At 38.4% G+C, this 21,903-nt stretch overlaps 1 protein-coding gene across 1 annotated transcript in view; it reads left to right on the forward strand.

Moving 5' to 3' along the window:
- Positions 1-21,903, forward strand: part of GTF2F2 (general transcription factor IIF subunit 2) — a 331,921-nt gene that overhangs the window by 237,578 nt on the left and 72,440 nt on the right. Inside the window, exon 7 of the mRNA XM_089678738.1 lies at positions 551-650. Within this exon, the coding sequence (XP_089534864.1) occupies positions 551-650 (100 nt within the window). The remainder of the gene's footprint in view (positions 1-550; positions 651-21,903) is intronic.

The following is a 21,903-nucleotide window of genomic DNA, read 5'->3' on the forward strand; positions in this document are numbered from 1 at the left end:
AGTGCTAACGGCTGTGTGACTCGCCACCACAGTGCTACACTGTGGGCATTCCAGGAATTAAATGTATACCTCGTATCGAAAAAATAGCAATTGCCTATCATACACAGTACTTTAGCAAGCTAAAGTTCATTCTGTTAGGATGTACATTTCTTAAAAATAAATTTGCTGTGGTTGTGTAGTGATAGTGTTTTCACTTTGACATGATAATCTATTTCTCATCATTGATGTAAAAAATCTACTGTGATTTAATGTTCTATGACAATAAAACATGAAACTTCCAAGGGGGTGAATACTTTTTATAGGAACTGAAACCACTCAAACATCCAGAGGTAATATCATTTTTAGTGATCTATTAATAATGCAGCTGTGCTTTTGAGTATGCTTTTTCCCAAAGTAGCTGACATACACTCTAATTCACAGAGTCACATAATAGGAATACCCAATAGCAGCTCATTATCTACTTGCTCATTTTTAGATGACATTTCAAATTATGATTAATCTGAAGAATTAGTTTGTGATTTTTGTGAGCTGACAAAATGTTTTCTTTTAGACGACAAATTGAAGAATCTTCAAAACCAAAGAGACAATCACAGCAAATTGAGAAAGCTATAACAACTAATTACAAACCAGTGTCCAATCATCAGAATAATGTAAGTAACGCTTTCTGTATCTCATTTCTAAGGAAATAATGCCATCTCTTTAGATTAGTATTGGGGTGTGTGTTTTTTCCTTTTGCTTCTTGCATATCAGTTTATCTGGACTTTTGGGTATTATACATGTGAAGACATTGTTGATAGTAATGCTGGTGGTGTATCTTCCCCAGCTATTATTTTCTTATCATGTTTAGTACATGTTGTGCAAACGTTCCATAGACTTTAGCACTTGGTGCTGAAAAAGTATTGTTTTTTTACTACAATCATATTCCAGCCTGCTGATCAATTTTACCTGTGGTGCTGTCAGGGCAGGGCTGTGGAACGGACAGGTAGGCCTAGTGGCAGGGTAAGGCACTGGCTGACGACAACCACCACCAACAGACCGAAGTCCCTCAGGGCGCGGAGTCTAAGTCCCAGGCTGCCCTTCACCAGGGTCCCTGATGGTGGGGATGGACTTGACGCAGCCAGGAACCAGGTCTCGGCCCCCGAGACACCCCGGCTGCGGTAATGGCCGCCGCCAATGGCGTGTAGCTGGTGAGAATGACAATAGCGTAGCCAGGCAAGCCGAGTCGACAACAACAGGACAAAACAGTACAGAACAGTAGACAGAGAATCACAGGTCACGGGCCGGGTTCAGCAAGCAACGGAAGGTCAGATCGAAGGAAAACACAGAGAATGGTCTTAGTCACAAGCCGAGTCAGAATACCAGAAGTGTCACGAGCATATACACAGAGCTGTAGCAAGACAAAGACACAAGACACAAGTGCAAAGAGCATGTGCGGATCACAGGCTTATATGTACTCAGCCACTCCCCTCTGGGGGATGGACCTCAGAGACCTGAAGGCATAAAAGCTTCCCACCATGCTCAGCAGAAATCCAAGATGGATGCCAGCACATGGAGTAACATAACCTCTGGGAAAAGGTAGGACCTTGACAGGTGCTTTGTGATGAGGAGGTTCCGGCTCATACACTTGACAGTCTATGCCAATACACTAAAGAGTGTGAGCCTTTCATCAGTTTTCTGCTACTTCACAGATAAATTCAAACAAGAATATCTTGTACAATATTAAAGTTCACCTTTTTTTAATCCTTTGTTACAAAATGACTATTGATATGTGTAAGGGGATAAACCCGCACCATACTGTTCAACTAACTTATTTCCAAGTTCCTCCACAGCCCATAAAGCTGAGCTGTAAATTACTGAGATAGACAGTGTGAAAAGCATAGTAAGCACTGAGGTTAGGTCTAAATGGTGATCGTGAGAGGTAGTCCCTCCTTCTCAATAATTGCTGCTAAGGCTGTAAAATCTTGTGCCATCATCTCTTTAACCTAACAACAAGCCTGTAAAGGGATCAAGCTTCGTATTTGTGATTGCTGACAAAAAAAAAACTTTTCTGTGCTATTTATTAGAGACCTCTGTTCCCTGCTTTAAAGATAATGTGAGTGTGCTTTTTGATGACAATAATAGATTTCGACAGTACAGATAGTCACATATTGCCCCAGAGGCTGCAAAAACTGCCTCATGTTTGCCTTAAAATTAGTTTATACAGAATGAGCATAATGAGATCAGACAGACAGTGGCCTCAATACACTGGAGTGTGTTCCAGCAGCTCCAGGACTTTTCTGAAGTTAACAATGAGCTCTGTGGCTGCGTGGTTAATGGCTTCACTTGGTACCACAGTGCTTAAAGGATCTATCACTTATATAATGATATTTTGGCATGAGAAACTAGACTAAGATTTCTTCAAAGATTGCATAGGCTTAAGTAAAACTCGGTGTTCACATGGTATCCAGTCAATTGTATGTTAATATTAAATGCTGCATTAGATAAGACGTGTGTTGAAAAAAACACAACAATCGTGTATTCCCTAGCTGTTGGCAGATGGCATCCTTTATAATATGCTGTGCTTTATAGAGTGCACAAACCATTTATGTCAGTCCTTAGAGCTTGCAGTCTAATATCCTTGTTATAATCATACATACACTACCGTTATGTTTTGGTTTGTGGGAGGAAATGTATGGAAACAGCTGGAAAACATGTAAAGTTCATATACTGTAGGTGTGCTTTGTGGTGGAGAAATCAACCTAGGGAGTTATTGCTGCAAGGATATAGTATTAACTACTTGATCTTTAACCTTATTTTCAGATTGATATCTGCTTTCTATATCATAATTAGATTTGGTAATTTTAGATTTAAAAATTTGGATGGACAAATAACTTATCGAAACCCAAGAGCAAAAAAAGTATATATTGCAGCTTACAGTCCTTAGATGTGGCTATATTTGTTTTAATTTTTCAGGCTAAATCATTTTCAGCAATTAGAGAAAATACCTGCTGATCTTGCCAGAAATGCAGCTTCTTGTGAGCTGAACTTAAAGCACCAATAATGCAATGTTCCTAGCAAACTGTCTTCTGGAAGCTATTTATCTTCCTACCCCCGTGTAATGTAAATGGAGAGGAAGACCTGTCCTAGAATGAAAACTATGGCTCCCTAAAGTAAATTGGCGGTGTCAGCGTAGCCACTCTAGAACAGGTCATGCGTTATTTGCAGGGTTACCATAATAAAGCCTGAAAAAGAAATACTAAGCAGCCATCACATTGAAGAACTGCTGTGCTAACGTATATTACTTTTCTTTAAGTCCCTTTTGTTTACTAGCATAATTGTAATTGGCTTTAACAGTAGGGTAATTCACAATTGGATATAATAGGGTAGTAACTAACATTCAGGAGTATTAGAAGATCTGTATCAATGGGGCCAATTCACTAAAGCTTATCATATGTGTTGTGCTGGTAATGTAACTGCATATCGCATGCGATACTGAAAATGTCAATGTCAAAATACTCTGTAAATACCACATCAAAAGGTGTTAAAATCAATTCACAGAAGGAAATAATTACATGCGATAATTAAGTAGTGGTCCACGCTTGCAATAAGCATGCAATAAGTAAGGCAAATGTCAGACCCAGTTTAGGGGGTCCAGAATTGGTTTAAAAAAATAGGTTTCAAAGTGCAAGCTAGACCAGGTGGCAACTAGGTTTCACTCAGGAGTTGTCTCTGGAGGCTGGCAGACTGCATAGCACAGACGATGGAGTCCTTTGAATGCAATCTTCTGGAATTTAAAGTAATGCAGAAGAGGAGCAGATCAAGAGTGGTAATTTTAAAGGAAAGATGCTTTAAGGAGCACACATTGCTAAATACTCGGTTTCCATGTAATTACATCCAAACATATTAACTTTCCAGAATCTCAGGAGTGGATTCAAATTAAAACATATTTTTTTTTTGGATTGCCGGAATCCCAAATGTGCTTGGTGCAATTGACTGTATACACGGTACTTTTTTGCACCATCTTTTAAGGAGCATATCTACTGCAACAGGAAAGGTTACCACTCATTTAATCCAACTGGTATGTGATACCAATCTGATTCAGAAATGTAGTCGCTGGATTTCTGGGATGTGTGCATGATGCCTCACATATTGCACCAATCCAAACTTTCAAACCCAACAAATAACAGGAGGTTGGCTGCTGGGTAAAACACCTGTTATTTTGATGTGTTTCTATGCTTACAGTGAGGAACAGAAGTATTTGAACACCCTGTGATTTTGCAAGTTCTCCCACTTAGAAATCATGGAGGGGTCTGAAATTCACATTGTAGGTGCATTCCCACTCTGAGAGACAGAATTAAAAAAAAAATTCAGGAAATCACATTGTATGATTTTTAAAGAATTAATTGACTGCACTGACAGTTGGAACACCTTGCTTGCCGTTGTGGCCATCGTCATTATGCAAATGCTTTTTAGATACATGCTTCGTCTGTGAGTATGTTTTTACTTTTCATACCTTTGAATAAACCTTGGATAATGCACTAGGTGTGTGCGCCACCTGTTTATTCTCTATGTACTGGCTGATCTCCCTGTCTGAGGAGGGCTGCACCCCTGAAGCATTTCCTTTGGTTGTCGCTTTCCTGGTTCCCTTGGCTTCCCTTTTGGCTGTCATTTCCTGAGGCGCTGGAGAGTACATACGATATCCGGTTAGACTGACTCCTTTATTTTACATAAAAGTAAGATAAAAACGAGTTCAGTGTATATGTAAAGTTTGCATTTAACTGATTCCCAGCTGCCCTATAGCAGATATACTGCTACAGGGCAGCATGGGTGCGCAAAACCACGTGTATATATACACGTGAATTTGCATTTCCGGGTAGGGGGCGCGCGCACGCGGCTGCCAATCACCAGGTCCCGGCCAGTGATTTCCGAGGATCTCTGGAGAGGAAAGCTGTTTTGTTTACAGTTCTCCTCCCTGTCAGCTCGGGCATGTTGCTTTGGATGGCTGTGCCATCCAAAGCGCTGTGCTTACAGTGAAGCACATAGACACCGCCCCCCAGTAAAACACTCCATGCACACAGTTAACCCTTTGATCGCGCCTCATGTTAACCCCTGCCCAGTGCCATTAGTACAGTGTCAGTGGTTTTTTTTTTTTTTTTTTTAGCACTGATCACTGTATTGGTGTCACTGGGGATGTCAGTGACACCAAGTCAGTTCCTACCAGTGTCAGAATGCCCGCCGCAGTCCCGCTATAAGTCGCTAGTATATTTACCACCATTTGTAAACGCTGTAACTTTCACATAACCAATTAATTTACATGTATTAGGATTTTTTTTTTTTTTTTTTTTTAAGCAAAGACGTAGCAGAATACATTTTGGCCTAAATTTATGACGAAATTAGATTTTTTACATTTTTTTACCTGGACATGTCTAATATCAAAATGTCAAAAATTTGGGGGTTTTTTTTCTCAAAATTGTCTTTTTATTTTTTTTTTATAGAGCAAAAAATAAAAATAGTACAGGTGATCAAATACCACCGAAAGCTTAATTCTTGGGGGAAAAAAAGGACTTAAATTTAATTTTAGCGTTTCTTGACCACACAATTGTCAGCTATATAACGCAGCACTGTAACACAAAAATTGCCTGGTCAGGAAGGGGGGTAAATCCCCAGGAGGGTAAGTGTTTTGGAATTGAATTTCAACATTTCTGATCTCTGTACCACTGGGTTACTGAACAATTTTTACCTGCAAAATGTTTTGCCAATTTAATTTCCTTCTGACTGAGCATAACTTAAATATCAACATACCGTATCTCACAGTACTTTCCTCACATTTTTTGTAAATTTTTTATTATACCTTTTCATGTGACAACACTGAAGAAATGACACTTTGCTACAATGTAAAGTAGTGAGTGTACAGCTTGTATAACAGTGTAAATTTGCTGTCCCCTCAAAATAACTCAACACAAAGCCATTAATGTCTAAACAGCTGGCAACAAAAGTGAGTACACTCCTAAGTGAAAATGCCCAAAAATTAGCCATTTTCCCTCCCCGGTGTCATGTGACTCGTTAGTGTTACAAGTTCTCAGGTGTGAATGGGGAGCAGGTGTGTTAAATTTGGTGTTGTCGCTCTCACTCTCTCATATTGGTCACTGGAAGTTCAACATGGCACCTCATGGCAAAGAACTCTCTAAGGATCTGAAAAAAAGAATTGTTGCTCTTCATAAAGATGGCCTAGGCTATAAGAAGGTTTCCAAGACCCTGAAACTGAGCTGCAGCACGGTGGCCAAGACCATACAGTGGTTTAACAGGACAGCTTCCACTTAGAATAGGCCTCGCCATGGTCTACCAAAGAAGTTGAGGGCACGTGCTCAGCGTCATATCCAGAGGTTGTCTTTGGGAAATAGATGTATGAGTGCTGCCAGCATTGCTGCAGAGGTTGAAGGGGTGGGGGGTAGCCTGTCAGTGCTCAGACAATACGCCACACACTGTATCAAATTAGTCTGCATGGCTGTCGTCCCAGAAGGAAGCCTCTTCTAAAGATGATGCACAAGAAAGCTCGCAAATAGTTTGCTGAAGACAAGCAGACTAAGGACATGGATTACTGGAACCATGTCCTGTGGTCTGATGACACCAACATAAGCTTATTTGGTTCAGATGGTGTCAAGCGTGTGTGGCGGCAACCAGGTGAAGAGTACAAAGACAAGTGTGTCTTTCCTACAGTCATGCATGGTGGTGGGAGTGTCATGGTCTGGGGCTGCATGAGTGCTGGGGAGCTACAGTTCATTGAGTGAACCATGAATGCCAACATGTACTGTGACATAATGAAGCAGCGCATGATCCCCTCCCTTCGAAGACTGCCGCAGGGCAGTATTCCAACATAATGTCCCCAAACACACCTCTAAGATGACCACTGCCTTGCTAAAGAAGCTGAGGGTAAAGGTGATGGACTGGCCAAGCATGTCTCCAGACCTAAACCCTATTGAGCATCTGTGGGACATTCTCAAACAGAAGGTGGAGGAGCGCAAGGTCTCTAACATCCACCAGCTCCGTGATGTCGTCATGGAGGAGTGGAAGAGGAATCCAGTGGCATCCTGTGAAGCTCTGGTGAACTCCATGCCGAGGAGGGTTAAGGCAGTGCTGGAAAATAATGGTGGCCACACAAAATAACACTTTGGGCCCAGTTTGGACATTTTCACTTAGGGGTGTACTCACTTTTGTTGCCTGTGGTTTAGACATTAATGACTGTGTTGAGTTATTTTGAGGGGACAGCAAATTTACACTGTTATACAAGCTGTACACTCACTGCTTTACATTGTGGCAAAGTGTCATTTCTTCAGTGTTGTCACATGAAAAGATAGAATAAAATATTTACAAAAATGCGAGGGGTGTACTCACTTCTGTGAGATACTGTAGCTGGGTACCACATAACTGTTCAAAGAAGTATTGCAAGTATTGTTGGTCACCGTCCAGCAGTGTGGAAATGAGGTGAATAACTGGGTTTGTAAGGTAGAGGATTCTGTAGCAATGTGTACATCTGTAGCTATGTCTGCTGGGCTGTAGAGGTGACATTGTGCAGCATGTTTTAAAACATTCCTTTTGCTGCAGATTAGCCTTCCCCTGATTTGATCTTTGCTTTGATAGAGAATTTCACTCCAGCTGTCTAATGAAGGTTTGCCAAGACTGAAAAAAATCTATGTTGTTGCAAATTAAAGATAAAAAATTGTGAAATAGCTATGGATTAATTTTGTGACAGTTATTGCTGCTCAAGATAAAGTGCACGTTAAAGAAGCCTGTCCTGACAGAAACATACAGAGGTGAATGGCTTCAGTATTTTGAGTTGCTGACTGACCCAAATAAGTATGCAAAAGGAAAACCTAACTCTGCTGCAATATCCTGATCTGAACTTGTTCTGGGCCAGTGAAACAAAGTATTGGATCCAGAAGGTTGGCATTCTGCAAGCCAAAAAATTCCTTTTGTTTCTTTCGGAGGCTAGCAGCGACAATCATAATCTTTTCTTGGCAGTACCTTGCTTACAGTCAGATTAGAGAGAGGCATGTAGAATTGGTGTTGCTGCTCGAATCAGAGGGTTAGAGGCCACTTGAGGTCTGGGGTTTATTGCCCTGTCTGCTACTCAGGGCCGGTGCTAGACTATTTTGCACCCTAGGCAGGACCAGCTACTTGCACCCCCCCCCCCAAAAAAAAAAAATCTGAGGGACATAGCCAACCTCAGCACCCCCCTAAATTCAGCCATCATGGAGAGTAGGGAAACCAGCGGCTGTGGTAGCGCCCTAGGCAGTATTGCGCCCTTGATGGCTGCCTAGTGGTAGTACCGGCCCTGCTGCTACTGTACCTCACACATGAACTCCCATCATCCGAGTAACAAGTAAAGATAGAGGAGTAAGACTGAAATAATTAGCTTTCTGCATAAACCTAATCGTTAAAGGCTCGCTTTCAACCCCATGTGAACCATTTACACAAAAAGATCAGTTTTGGGGCTTTCCTACTCTGTAACAAAATAAATCATACTCCGGTATTCTTGTACACAGTAGACCTATTAAACTGGTAGATTTTAGATGATTTTACATTTTTTGCAGGTTAAAATATCTGTAAAGTCACAACAAATAAAATTACAATTTCAAACCTTATACTTACACGAATCAGGTTGTGACGTATCTATTTCTAAAAGAGCAAGGAAAATACCTTTTTTTCTTGCTTTTTATTGGTGGTCACATGATCAGCTTTAGTTCTCTTCCCAGATTTATATTGTAAAAAAATGGCCAGTAATAATTGAACCTGACAGATAAATGTACAGTATAACCAGATTTATTTTTGGAAGTGGTATGTGATAAGTTAAATGTGTACCAGCTGCTCAGCATGACTTCGGGCAGGAGCTGCTGTTAGTCTGTGAAAGGTTGGCTGGAGGCATGGTTGCAGTAATATAATTTGGGACTACAGGCATGTTACAGGTGTGCTATATCTCCCATGTAGGAAGGAAAGATGCAAACTTACCATTCATCAGCTATCGGCTCACATCCTGTACGAGAGGGTCACACTTGGCAGGAATCAATGACAGTTTTCAATGTGGAAAACTGCCATATTCCTTCTTTTACCAGATACAGAGCCATGCAAGGTTATTTTTCACTCTGAAATAGAAACTAGAGCAGGTGGTATAGATAGACCTATTTCAGCTTAGGTAATGCAGTGCACACCACTTGATAGTTTCCTGAAGCATTACAACATTGCAGGAAGCTTAGTTAATTTCCCTGATTAGGAGGAAAAACCGGATGCAGTTGTAAGCTGGAAAAAGAAATCATATTTCTTTTTGCTAGAATAATATGTTTGAATTTTGGGTACACTTGTCATTATGCAGTTTCTAAGGGAATGTGTGCACAGTTGGTCGCCATTTCGCAGCACAGGCATTTGCCTTATAGTAAATATGCTTTAGTTTAATCATAGTACTTGGCCATTGCTCATTAATATTTATTCTTATTTTGTGTGAAAGGGATGTGTGAAGGTTAATTTGTAAATCCCATAAGATTACAGCAGCATGTGGAAATTCTAATGAAGATTGACTGTAGTCATTTAAAACCATCATTCCCCTTTTCTGTTTCTTTCGGTTACTAAATTAATTTTTATAGATAAAAATCTTCTTATGTTAAAACTCCTGCCATTCAAACTACTGACTGTCAGGTTTGTTTTTTAAAGTCACATTCACTACTTAAATTTAAGCCTAGTACACACGGGCTGCATTAGCCGGTTCAATAGAAACTGGCCAACATGTGGCCTGTGTAGGGCAACTAGTCCAAGAGAAGCCGGCCCTTTGGCTGGCTTCTGTCAAAGGAGCATGACAGAAAAAGGTCTGCCGATTGGCTCCCAATCAGCACTCTCAACCAATGGCATAAGGCCCATTCACACTGTTGCGGTAATGTGATATAAAATGCTCTGTAATGCCCCCCCTTCCCCAGTGCATTGTTACATTTGTGGGCAACTCACTGTTTGCAGCACACTACAATGAGAATGCCATGCAATGTGGTGTGCTGCAGTGAAAAAAAAAAGATACTATATTTTTTGTGTGGTATATCACGCTGCCAACTGTGGGAAGCCAATATGGGACAGATGTATTTAATTTTCATTACAATCTAATGCAATTGAAAAATCATTTAAAATAAGTTTAAGCCCTGGCTCACACTGAATGTGGCTTTGAATTTGGTCTACTTCACTTGAAGTAGCCTGATTTCAAAGCCGCTGGTCAGTGCTATTTCATGTGCAGCTTGCCTGACATCTGTGTGACTTCATGCACACATGTCTATGCAAGTTGCACATAAAATTGTCAAAAATAGTGCTGCACTGCTAAGTCTGAGTCACACTGATTTGAATGGTTCCATAGGCACAAAAACAGTGCGACTTGTCTCGCTCTTTAGCTCATTGAACCCATATCATTAAAACCTGGCAGTACATGCTGTCTTACGTGCTGTTCATACTCAGTCACTGTATTCTGTAAAAAGTGGTTGATCCTGCTGTTCACTGTCCCTCCCTCCTTGTCTCTGTCCACACTGCAGCCTGAGATGGTGTAAACCAGCTGTTGCCACATCTACTAAGCAAGCTTCAGTTTCAGTTCCCTTCTAAGCTGTTCATTTCCAACTTTTTATTTTCTGTGCAACCCACATGACTATAGTCACATGTGGGTGTATACACTCCAGATAAATGAAAGTCCACTCCTAACCTCCTCCTCCTCCCTTCCCACTAAACACAATGGGAGCAAGATATTACATGCACAGACTAATGGAGGCTTTACCTACTTGTAATTTAAGCCCATACAAAAAATAGACACAGCCTGGAGGAATGTGAAACAGGCTGCGATTGGCAGAATCTTTCTCTAGATAGCCCAAACTGTGTTTTTGCACAAAAATAATAAACATTTGAGTTCAAATACATATTTGCACGACAATTTAAAACCTTTATTTTATATGAATTATGTATTTTCCTTTGTATATTGAAGACTGTTTTATTGGGTTTTTTTTTTTTTTGAACATGTGACCAGCAGCAGAGAACTAGAAGCTCCTCCCGCTGCTGTTTTCTTGCAGAAAGGCTGGTCACATGACAGCTGTATATCAATTGCGAAAAAAGGTACTTTGGTGTTGTAAATTTTTTAAAAAGAATTCAAATAAATACAGTGCCATAATCCACACACATAAAGTGAAGGAATAATGTAAATTAAAGTGTGTCCAAAGGAAACAAACACCAGCGTTCTAATCTCTATGCTCCACATGTAAAACGGTATCTGTCACTTGGTGAGGTGCAGCCCTCTAAAGATAGGGGAGTCTTGATACTAGCAAATGAAAAACACAAAAGGGCGCACTCTCTTTGTGCGAACATGAAGCCAAATGGGTCAGTGTCACATGACTGGAGTCCTGTGATGATGGTTCCCGGAGGGAAAAAGCTGATGCATTTCAGGAGTTGAACTCCCAAAGCTAAGATGGTAGAGAATGCCCATGCCCCATATATAGGGAGAATAACTCATTGAAATCGTCACCACACCAATTCCATGGAAAATGGCCCCACCGCCGGGTCCTAAAGCTATTTTCTGGTGTGTGTCACTTCCATAAAATAAATAAAATAAAATAAATGGTGCTTGTACAAAGATGTGTGCAAACAGTGATTTCTATGCCGCAAGCATTAATTATATGAAAGACTTACTGTATGTGGTATGATGTCCCTTAAAAGGAGAAGAGGTGTAGATGACTGAGCAACCTCATAGAATCCGGAGTGTGTGGAGACATGTGCAGCATGGAGCGCACACTGTGATGGCACTGGACGTAGCTCCGTTAACTGCGCATGCTTACCACTGGGAATAGTGCAGAGCGCATGCACCATCTCAAACGCACCCACAGGAAGTGCATCATCTGTAGGGCGGAAGTGCACCATGAAAATGGGCAAAGGAAGCATATCACAGCTTCCAAACAGAAGGAAGGGAATGTTCAGTGGCCAGAGACAAATAAATAGTAATGATACTGAAAATGTAATTTATACAGATAGGATGTAAAAAGGATGTTGGTAAAAGAAAACGTGTATAATGAATGGTGATGGTGGAGGGGGTGAAGAGAAGTCCCAAGTATGTGTGGCATGGGCTGACCACATGAAAATCTGTATATAAAATGTGTACATTAAAACAGAGAAAGGGAATCGGAAGAACAATAACAACAATGCTGGATAACAAGTACATAACTAGGTGTAAAAAATAGGTGCATATATAAATAGTAATATCTCTAAACTGTTAGATAACAATGAAGATAAAATAAAATTGGATAAAAATTTAATTATTTTTAAAAAGTCATACACTTATTATGACCGAATGAGGAATACAGAGAATGCTAAGGGAAAGTGGATGAAATGAAAATGTAATTTATCAGACCAAAATGGGCTGGACAAAAATGTAATGGGGATTCGCACTGATGCCATAATTCACAAATGTTTGTCCTTCAAAAAAGTAAAAGATAGCTATGGTGAATACAATACAGCAGAGTAAATTATATATAAACAGTAAGATAGTCTTCCAGTTTCAACCACAGCCTAAGGCCTGGTTCACACCTATGCAGTTTGCTTTTGGTCTAGATTTTACGGTGCGGTTTTGCACGTTTTTGATGTGTTTTTCATGTCTTTTTTTGTCCAGTTTGCTGTTGGGCAGATTAAAAGTAAATGCAAAAATGCATCAAAAATGTGTCAAATGCACTACATGCTTTTCTGCAGTGTATCCGTTGTAGTCTATTGAACCAATAACGTCCCGGAACTTTTCCAAAATTTCAGCAAAAAAATAATTTTTTGGCGGTTTTTTTTATACTGTTTGTGTCCTGTTGAGGATATATTACTTTGCCTCCTGTTCCAGTGACACAACAGGCAGTAAGAAGAAATCTCTACAAAGTGAAGGGATTATCCTTTTTAGATGGATGTTACTGGAACGGGTGTCCCCATTGAAAGAGAAAATTTAGGCTTTAGACCCACTTTAGTATAACCATTTGCCTTGCCTTTGTTTTCCCCATGATCGGTATCGGCTAGTTACTGGCGAGAATACAGCATGCTTAGTCATTTTCCTTTTCTGTGTTTTCTGTGTTTTCATTGTTCACTGATAAGTGCCCTTGAACAGTAAAGTCATATTCTCTATCAGTCATAGTCTCTTCTGGTGACATGTACACTCTCCTGTTTTTTATCCTCATAAACAGAGGAAAACAAAAATCCAGCTATATTTTAACATGAACTCCATGCAGATCTAAATGATACAGATGAATGTAGCTCTATTTTCTAATAGTAAAAGTACCTGAATTTGACTTGGTATTGGCCCTTTGCAGTCCCTGTACAGGGAGGACTGTGGGAATGTGCAGGAGGAGGCTGAGCTGTAGGGTGGAAAGCCCTGTGAACTAAGTCACGGAGGATGCCGGGTGGTCACGTGACAGACAGCGGGGAAGCCTAGGGAGGAGAGAGATGCCGGCCGCCATAGGGGAGTGCACGTGGACCTCATCTCTCCTCTCTCCCTGTCCCCCTCACCCCCATTGAATGATTATAACTCGGGACTACAATGGAAGCTGGAGCCTGTGAAGGAGATAAAGAAGTAAATGCTTTTCGGGGTATTACATGCCAGATAGACTGCTGAATTGGAGGGGCCCTCTTTTGCAACCCCCCTGCCGAGGAGATCGACAGAAGCCACCCCCACCCCCCAGATGTGGAGAAGGGAAAGCCTAAAGGATGTGTGAGAGTGGCAGAAGAAACAGAATGTAATATATGTTATGTGTTAAAAAGGAAAATGAAGTAAATATGGAATGTTAAAGGAGTGGGGGTTGCATACAGGGGTCACGACAAAGACTATAGAGGGTCTTATATTTTTATATTCAAACAAATAAAGAACGTTTGCTCCTACAGGGGGCCCACGAGGGAGAGAGGGGGAAAGAAGGAGAAGATCTATATAAAAAAGAGGAGATTATTAAACCTACTGGATATTTGAAATATAGTAAAATGAAGAACAAAAGGTAGTGGGTAAAAAAACCCCATATCAATTTCAATTAAGAAATATATCCCCGGGCAGGATAAACAGGCCCCTGAAAGGCAAAGTGGAATCTGTGAAAAAAGTGTGATAGAGAACAGTAGTGGTGGGAGCCCCAGAAGATTCCTGGGAATGTCCAATATTAGTCGAAACTTTGAAGAAGCAGATACAGAAAAGATAAATGCTTTGGATAACTTGGAAGATCAAGATTCATATTTACCGACTAAAATAGAAATAGCAGAAATGTTTAAAGGTCTGGAAATATCTATAAAAAAAGAGATGTGAAAGCTACACAAAGATTTGGGGCATGTTCTTTCTAGAGTGGAGGAGATGGAAGAAAAAACAAACAAACAGGCTCAAGAGATACAGGCCTTAGAAAATAAAATGGTGGAAATGAAAAAGGAACAAAGAAATCTGCTTTATAAATATGGCCTTTATGGAAGAGTGGCAAGAAGAAAGTCAATGTTGAAAGAAATCCATAAGAAATCCTGTTTGTAGTTTGCAAGAAGCCATGTAGGGGACACAATACATGTGAAAGAAGGTGCTCTGGTCAGATGAGACTAAAATTTAACTTTTTGACCTAAAAGCAAAACTCTGCAAAAAGCAAACTAATACTGCACATCACCCTGAACACACCATCCCCACCCTGAAGCATGGTGGCACCCATGTTGTGGGGATGCTTTTCTTCAGCAGGGACAGGGAAGCTGGTCAGAGTTGATGGGAAGATGGATGGAGCCAAATACAGGGCAATCTTAGAAGAAAACCTGGTAGAGTCTGCAGAAGACTTGAGACTGGGGTGTAGGTTCACCTTCCAGCAGAACAACCACCTTAAACATACAGCCAGAGCTTCAATGGAATGGTTTAGATCAAAGAATATTCATGTGTTAGAATGGCCCAGTCAAAGTCCAGACCTAAATCCATTTGAGAATCTGTGGCAAGACTTGAAAATTGCTGTTCACAGACGCTCTCCATCCAATCTGATAGAGCTTGAGCTATTTTGCAAAGAATGGGCAAACATTTCACTCTTTAGATGTGCACAGCTGGTTGAGACCTCCCCAAAAAGAATTGCAGCTGTAATTGCAGCGAAAGGTGGTTCTACAAAGTATTGACTCGGGGACTGAATACAAATGCACGCCACACTTTTTTCAGATATTTATTTGTAAAAAAAAAAATGTGAAAACCATTTATCATTTTCTTCCATTTCACAGTTATGTGCCACTTTGTGTTGGTCTATCACATAAAACCCCAATAAAATACATTTACGTTTTTGGTTGTAACATGACAAAATGTGGAAAATTTCAAGGGGGATGAATACTTTTTAAAGGCACTGTATGTCATCTGTATATTTAGCTGTTTGCCTAGAGTTCCTTTAAAAGTAAATTACATTCTTAATTTGCACCCTTGTGTTTGTCTACCAGTTTCTTGACCTACTGTGATTACATCCACCATGTGTTGGACAAAACTGTACTTCTCTACTTTATTCATAAATATGAACATAATGCTTCTAACTTTTTTTGATGACTTCATCATCTTATGCAGCTAATCAATAACCAAATAAAAAATGGTTATTTAAAAATGAAAAATTGTAAAGGGGTAATAAAACCTTTGTCATGTTGCTGACCTTTAAAAACATAATAATTAGAGATGAGCGAATTATTCAAAAATTCGATTCGGCTGATTCGCCGAATTTGCGGGAGAAATTCGATTCGATGCGAATTTATTCGCCGCAAATTTAACTTATTAAAAGGGTTTCTAGGCTTCAGAGAGCCTTTATATTAGTGCAGAACACTGTACCTTTAATTTAAATGCCCTTGGAGTCTGCTGGGGAAGAGAAATAATACTGTCAGTCAGTATGACATGCAGATGAGTGCCGTCGATCTTAGAATCACCGCACACTTCACTCATTTGGGCAGTCACGGGGCACGACGAAGAAGAAAAAGAAGAAGAAGAATGAAAAGAAGAAGAAGAAGAATGAAAAGAAGAAGAAGAAGAATGAAAAGAAGAAGAATGAAAAGAAGAAGAAGAATGAAAAGAAGAATGAAAAGAATGAAAAGGAGAAGAATGAAAAGGAGAAGAATGAAAAGGAGAAGAATGAAAAGGAGAAGAATGAAAAGGAGAAGAATGAAAAGGAGAAGAATGAAAAGGAGAAGAATGAAAAGGAGAAGAATGAAAAGGAGAAGAATGAAAAGGAGAATGAGAAGAATGAAAAGGAGAAGAATGAAAAGAAGGAGAAGAATGAAAAGAAGGAGAAGAATGAAAAGAAGAAGAATGAGAAGAAGAAGAATGAGAAGAAGAAGAATGAGAAGAAGAAGAATGAAAAGAAGAAGAAGAAGAATGAAAAGAAGAAGAAGAAGAATGAGAAGAAGAAGAATGAAAAGAAGAAGAAGAAGAATGAAAAGAAGAAGAAGAAGAATGAAAAGAAGAAGAAGGATGAAAAGAAGAAGGATGAAAAGAAGAAGAAAAAGGATGAAAAGAAGAAGAAGAAGAAGAATGCGAAGAATGAAAAGAAGAATGAAAAGAAGAAGAAGAAGAAGAAGAATGAAAAGAAGAAGAAGAAGAATGAAAAGAAGAAGAAGAAGAATGAAAAGAAGAAGAAGAAGAAGAAGAATGAAAAGAAGAAGAAGAAGAAGAAGAATGAAAAGAAGAAGAAGAAGAAGAAGAATGAAAAGAAGAAGAATGAAAAGAAGAATGAGAAGAAGAAGAATGAAAAGAAGAAGAAGAAGAAGAATGAAAAGAAGAAGAAGAAGAATGAAAAGAAGAAGAATGAAAAGAAGAAGAATGAGAAGAAGAATGAGAAGAAGAAGAATGAGAAGAAGAAGAATGAAAAGAAGAATGAAAAGAAGAAGAATGAAAAGAAGAAGAATGAAAAGAAGAAGAATGAAAAGAAGAATGAAAAGAAGAAGAAGAAGAAGAAGAAGAAGAAGAAGAAGAAGAAGAATGAAAAGAAGAAGAATGAAAAGAAGAAGAAGAATGAAAAGAAGAAGAATGAGAAGAATGAAAAGAAGAATGAGAAGAATGAAAATGAGAAGAATGAAAAGAAGAATGAGAAGAATGAGAAGAATGAGAAGAATGAAAAGAAGAAGAAGAAGAAGAATGAGAAGAATGAGAAGAATGAAAAGAAGAAGAAGAAGAAGAATGAGAAGAATGAAAATAAGAAGAAGAATGAAAAGAAGAAGAATAAAAAGAAGAAGAAGAAGAATGAAAAGAAGAAGAAGAAGAAGAAGAAGAATGAAAAGAAGAAGAAGAAGAAGAAGAAGAATGAAAAGAAGAAGAAGAAGAAGAAGAAGAATGAAAAGAAGAAGAAGAAGAATGAAAAGAAGAATGAAAAGAAGAATGAAAAGAAGAAGAAGAAGAATGAAAAGAAGAATGAAAAGAAGAATGAAAAGAAGAAGAAGAAGAATGAAAAGAAGAATGAAAAGAAGAAGGAAAAGAAGAAGAAGAAGGAAAAGAAGAAGAAGAATGAAAAGAAGAAGAAGAAGAATGAAAAGAAGAAGAAGAAGAATGAAAAGAAGAAGAAGAAGAATGAAAAGAAGAAGAAGAAGAAGAATGAAAAGAAGAAGAAGCAGAATGAAAAGAAGAAGAATGAAAAGAAGAAGAATGAAAAGAAGAAGAATGAAAAGAAGAAGAATGAGAAGAAGAAGAATGAGAAGAAGAAGAATGAGAAGAAGAAGAATGAGAAGAAGAAGAATGAGAAGAAGAAGAATGAGAAGAAGAAGAATGAAAAGAAGAAGAATGAAAAGAAGAAGAATGAAAAGAAGAAGAATGAAAAGAAGAAGAATGAAAAGAAGAAGAATGAAAAGAAGAAGAATGAAAAGAAGAAGAATGAAAAGAAGAAGAATGAAAAGAAGAAGAATGAAAAGAAGAAGAATGAAAAGAAGAAGAATGAAAAGAAGAAGAATGAAAAGAAGAAGAATGAAAAGAAGAAGAATGAAAAGAAGAAGAATGAAAAGAAGAAGAATGAAAAGAAGAAGAATGAAAAGAAGAAGAATGAAAAGAAGAAGAAGAATGAAAAGAAGAAGAAGAATGAAAAGAAGAAGAAGAATGAAAAGAAGAAGAAGAATGAAAAGAAGAAGAAGAATGAAAAGAAGAAGAAGAATGAAAAGAAGAAGAAGAATGAAAAGAAGAAGAATGAAAAGAAGAAGAATGAAAAGAAGAAGAATGAAAAGAAGAAGAATGAAAAGAAGAAGAATGAAAAGAAGAAGAATGAAAAGAAGAAGAATGAAAAGAAGAAGAAGAATGAGAAGAAGAAGAATGAGAAGAAGAATGAAAAGAAGAAGAAGAAGAAGAAGAATGAAAAGAAGAAGAATGAAAAGAAGAAGAATGAAAAGAAGAATGAGAAGAAGAATGAAAAGAAGAATGAAAAGAAGAAGAAGAAGAAGAATGAAAAGAAGAAGAAGAAGAAGAAGAAGAAGAATGAAAAGAAGAAGAATGAAAAGAAGAAGAAGAATGAAAAGAAGAAGAATGAGAAGAATGAAAAGAAGAATGAGAAGAATGAGAAGAATGAAAATGAGAAGAATGAAAAGAAGAATGAGAAGAATGAGAAGAATGAGAAGAATGAGAAGAATGAGAAGAATGAAAATAAGAAGAAGAATGAAAAGAAGAAGAAGAAGAAGAAGAAGAAGAAGAATGAAAAGAAGAAGAAGAAGAAGAAGAATGAAAAGAAGAAGAAGAAGAATGAAAAGAAGAAGAAGAAGAAGAAGAAGAATGAAAAGAAGAAGAAGAAGAAGAAGAAGAATGAAAAGAAGAAGAAGAAGAATGAAAAGAAGAAGAAGAAGAATGAAAAGAAGAATGAAAAGAAGAAGAAGAAGAATGAAAAGAAGAATGAAAAGAAGAATGAAAAGAAGAATGAAAAGAAGAAGGAAAAGAAGAAGAAGAAGGAAAAGAAGAAGAAGAAGAATGAAAAGAAGAAGAAGAAGAATGAAAAGAAGAAGAAGAAGAAGAATGAAAAGAAGAAGAAGAAGAATGAAAAGAAGAAGAATTCCAGTACAGCAAAAAGTGTATCTGCAGAGAGCTCCGCTATTTCTGACAGTTCTCTGACAGTTCCTTCACATTTACAGCGGTTGAAACATTGTATCTATTTATTTCCGAATAAAAACATCTGTATCCTAAATGGAAACAAATAGATACAATGTTTCAACCGCTGTAAATGAACTGTCAAAACTGTCAGAGAACTGTCAGAAATAGCAGAGCTCTCTGCAGTGACACTTTTGCCGGCTGATCGGGGAAAATTCGATTCGTGCATCCAAAGTTTGCTAAAATTCGGATTCGATGCGAATCGAATTTTTCCTAATATTCAAAACGAATTCCACTTCGCCAAGTTCGATTCGCTCATCTCTAATAATAATAATAATAATTAAAAAAATATATGTGTGTGTGTATGTGTGTATATATATATATATATATATATATATATATATATATATAAAATATCTCCCTATACATTTCTTTTATTGACTTAAAAAAACATATAGTTTGCTTTACTTGAGCCTGATAAGCCTGTGTATTAACTGTCATCCTCCTCCGACTTAGAAATAACAATGTGAAATTCATTATTCATTCTTTAAGCTGTTTTCTAAACTACCAAAAAAAGAAGCAGAGGAAGAGACAATTGAATAGAGAAAAGTCTAGAGCTGAAGAACATAATGTACAGTTCGAGTATGCAAGATAATATGAAATCTTATTTTCTTCTGAAGCTGTTTGGAAGTGTGCCATGAGAGCATAGAAAACATTTAGAAGGAGCTAATATTTAATGCATTTATTCTCATGAGGTCATTCTGTCCACATAATACAGTACAAATTCAATTAAGATTTGTGAGGAAAAATAAGCTTTACATATTTTTATGGTTTTTGTTAAAAATAATGTAGGCTTTTAGGTTTTTTTTTTTACATTTTTATTACAGACCAGGCTAAAACATCACAAGTGCAGTCCACTTGCGCATTTCTGCCCGCAAAGGGCCTTAATGATGCTATGATTAAGGCCTTTAGGGCAGAAACATGTAAGCGGACTACACTTATGTTTTACACTGGTTTGCAATAAAGTGTTCCATACAGTTCCATAGTTGAGTGCCGGCTTCTTTTACAAGATATATGTAAGGCTTATGGGAGTCCCAGCTGCAGCATCGATCCTCCTCACATATCCAGTAAACACCTGGGTTGAGTGTGGTGAATTCCATTTGATGTTTTACGTTTTGGTTACAGTTGATGAGAGAACACTTAACAGGTTCCATTACTTTCATTATTCAATCTTCCAACTACTGCAAATTGATCCTGTGTAGGGGTACGTCGGTGTTGGGATTTCCACACTAACCAATTTGTTCCTTGCACTACATGTCCCTGGTAGAGCCAGCAGACCAGTGATATTGAGTAAAAAGCTTTAATTTACTTAAATGGCATTGTACCAAATAATTTTGGTCATCTTGATAAAGAAGTCCATATTCTTAACCTCCCTGGCGGTATTCTCGAGTGTAGCTCGGGGTAAAGTTTCAGTACCACAAGCGGTAACCCCGAGCTACACTCGGGCTTACCATGCGGCGCTGCTCCGGGATCCCTCCAGCACTTACCTTGTCTTGCGCTCCCGCGATGTCCCTCCTGCAGTGTCCCCGGCAATGTAATTCGGCGGATGCCGGCATCTGTCATCTGTGTTCCGTCCCCTGCGAGCGTCGGGATGGAACGGCGGGAAATTTGAAAATGACAAAAAGTGACATTCACTAAAATCACATAGTAAAACATTACTGTATCAAAGCATTTCACATACATTTTGTCCTGAGTGCTTTGTCCTGTGCCCTGCCTGCATTTTTACTGTTCTTTCTGCCTGGAAACTGAGAAACGTCCATGTCGTCCAAAAAGTGTCCCTTTTAGGTCAAAAGCGGTTTTAGACCAGCTAGAGAACAGCGATAGTAAATTGGAACCACTTGCAGAATTGAGTGATAATGATTCGTGGGGAAATTCGTCATCAGACACTGAAAACGATTTTGTGACTTTGCTCAGTGATGTGCGAACTTGGCGCTATATTTCAAATTTCAGTGTTTTTGGTTTGATTATATTATTGAATTAAATGTATTATTATATTATTTTTTATGATTATTTATTAAATTATAATTTATGATTTCGCGTTTCAAATTTTAACATACCCGGGATGTTTACTAGACTCTTGCTCGGACAGATTTCAGTGAGTTATTCCTAAAAATTAAAGGCCTACAATATAAAACACCAAATTTCCATGCAAAATAATGGTACCGCTTTCAGCACCAAAAATCTGAAATAATCATACCGCCAGGGAGGTTAATATTGCTGTTGTGCTGGCTTCATCTTAATGCTTGGAATTTGGTACCTCCTCTACCGTACACCCACACTTTATTTTAATGGCCATGGTGTTTGTGGACTTTACTAGTGTGTGCCACTTGTAGTCAGCACTAGGCTGACCATCTTCCCCCACAAGGCAGTTCAATGCGAAAATCCCTTCTCAGTGTCACATATACCACTAGGGCTACGTTCCCCACCTTTTTTTTTTATAATGTTTTTATAGAGTGGTTCGTTACTATCATCGGTAGAGTTTTGTTTTGAATCAGATGTTCTTTAAAATCCCTAGAAACTTTTGTGACAGTACTTTATTTAAACTACGTGTCATTGTTGGTTAAAAGTGAATCGTGCCTAATTACAGCCATATTTCTAGAATATGCATAAGCGTGATTTTGTCTGAGATGAGGTTTTTGTTCCCTTCTACGAGCTAAAAGGTTTCCGTTTTTCTTCTCACTATTTTTCTTTTCAATAGTGGAAATGGATCCATGTGAAAGGTAGACATGGGTAAATAACCTTTCACTGTACATATTTATTACTAGCTAGCAGGACCGGTGCTAGACTATTTTGCGCCCTAAGCAAGACCAACGACTTGCGCC

The sequence above is a fragment of the Staurois parvus genome, unplaced genomic scaffold (genome assembly GCF_062004578.1).
Source record: "Staurois parvus isolate SC_StPar_1 unplaced genomic scaffold, SC_StPar_1.0 ptg000017l, whole genome shotgun sequence".
Lineage (NCBI taxonomy): Eukaryota > Metazoa > Chordata > Amphibia > Anura > Ranidae > Staurois > Staurois parvus.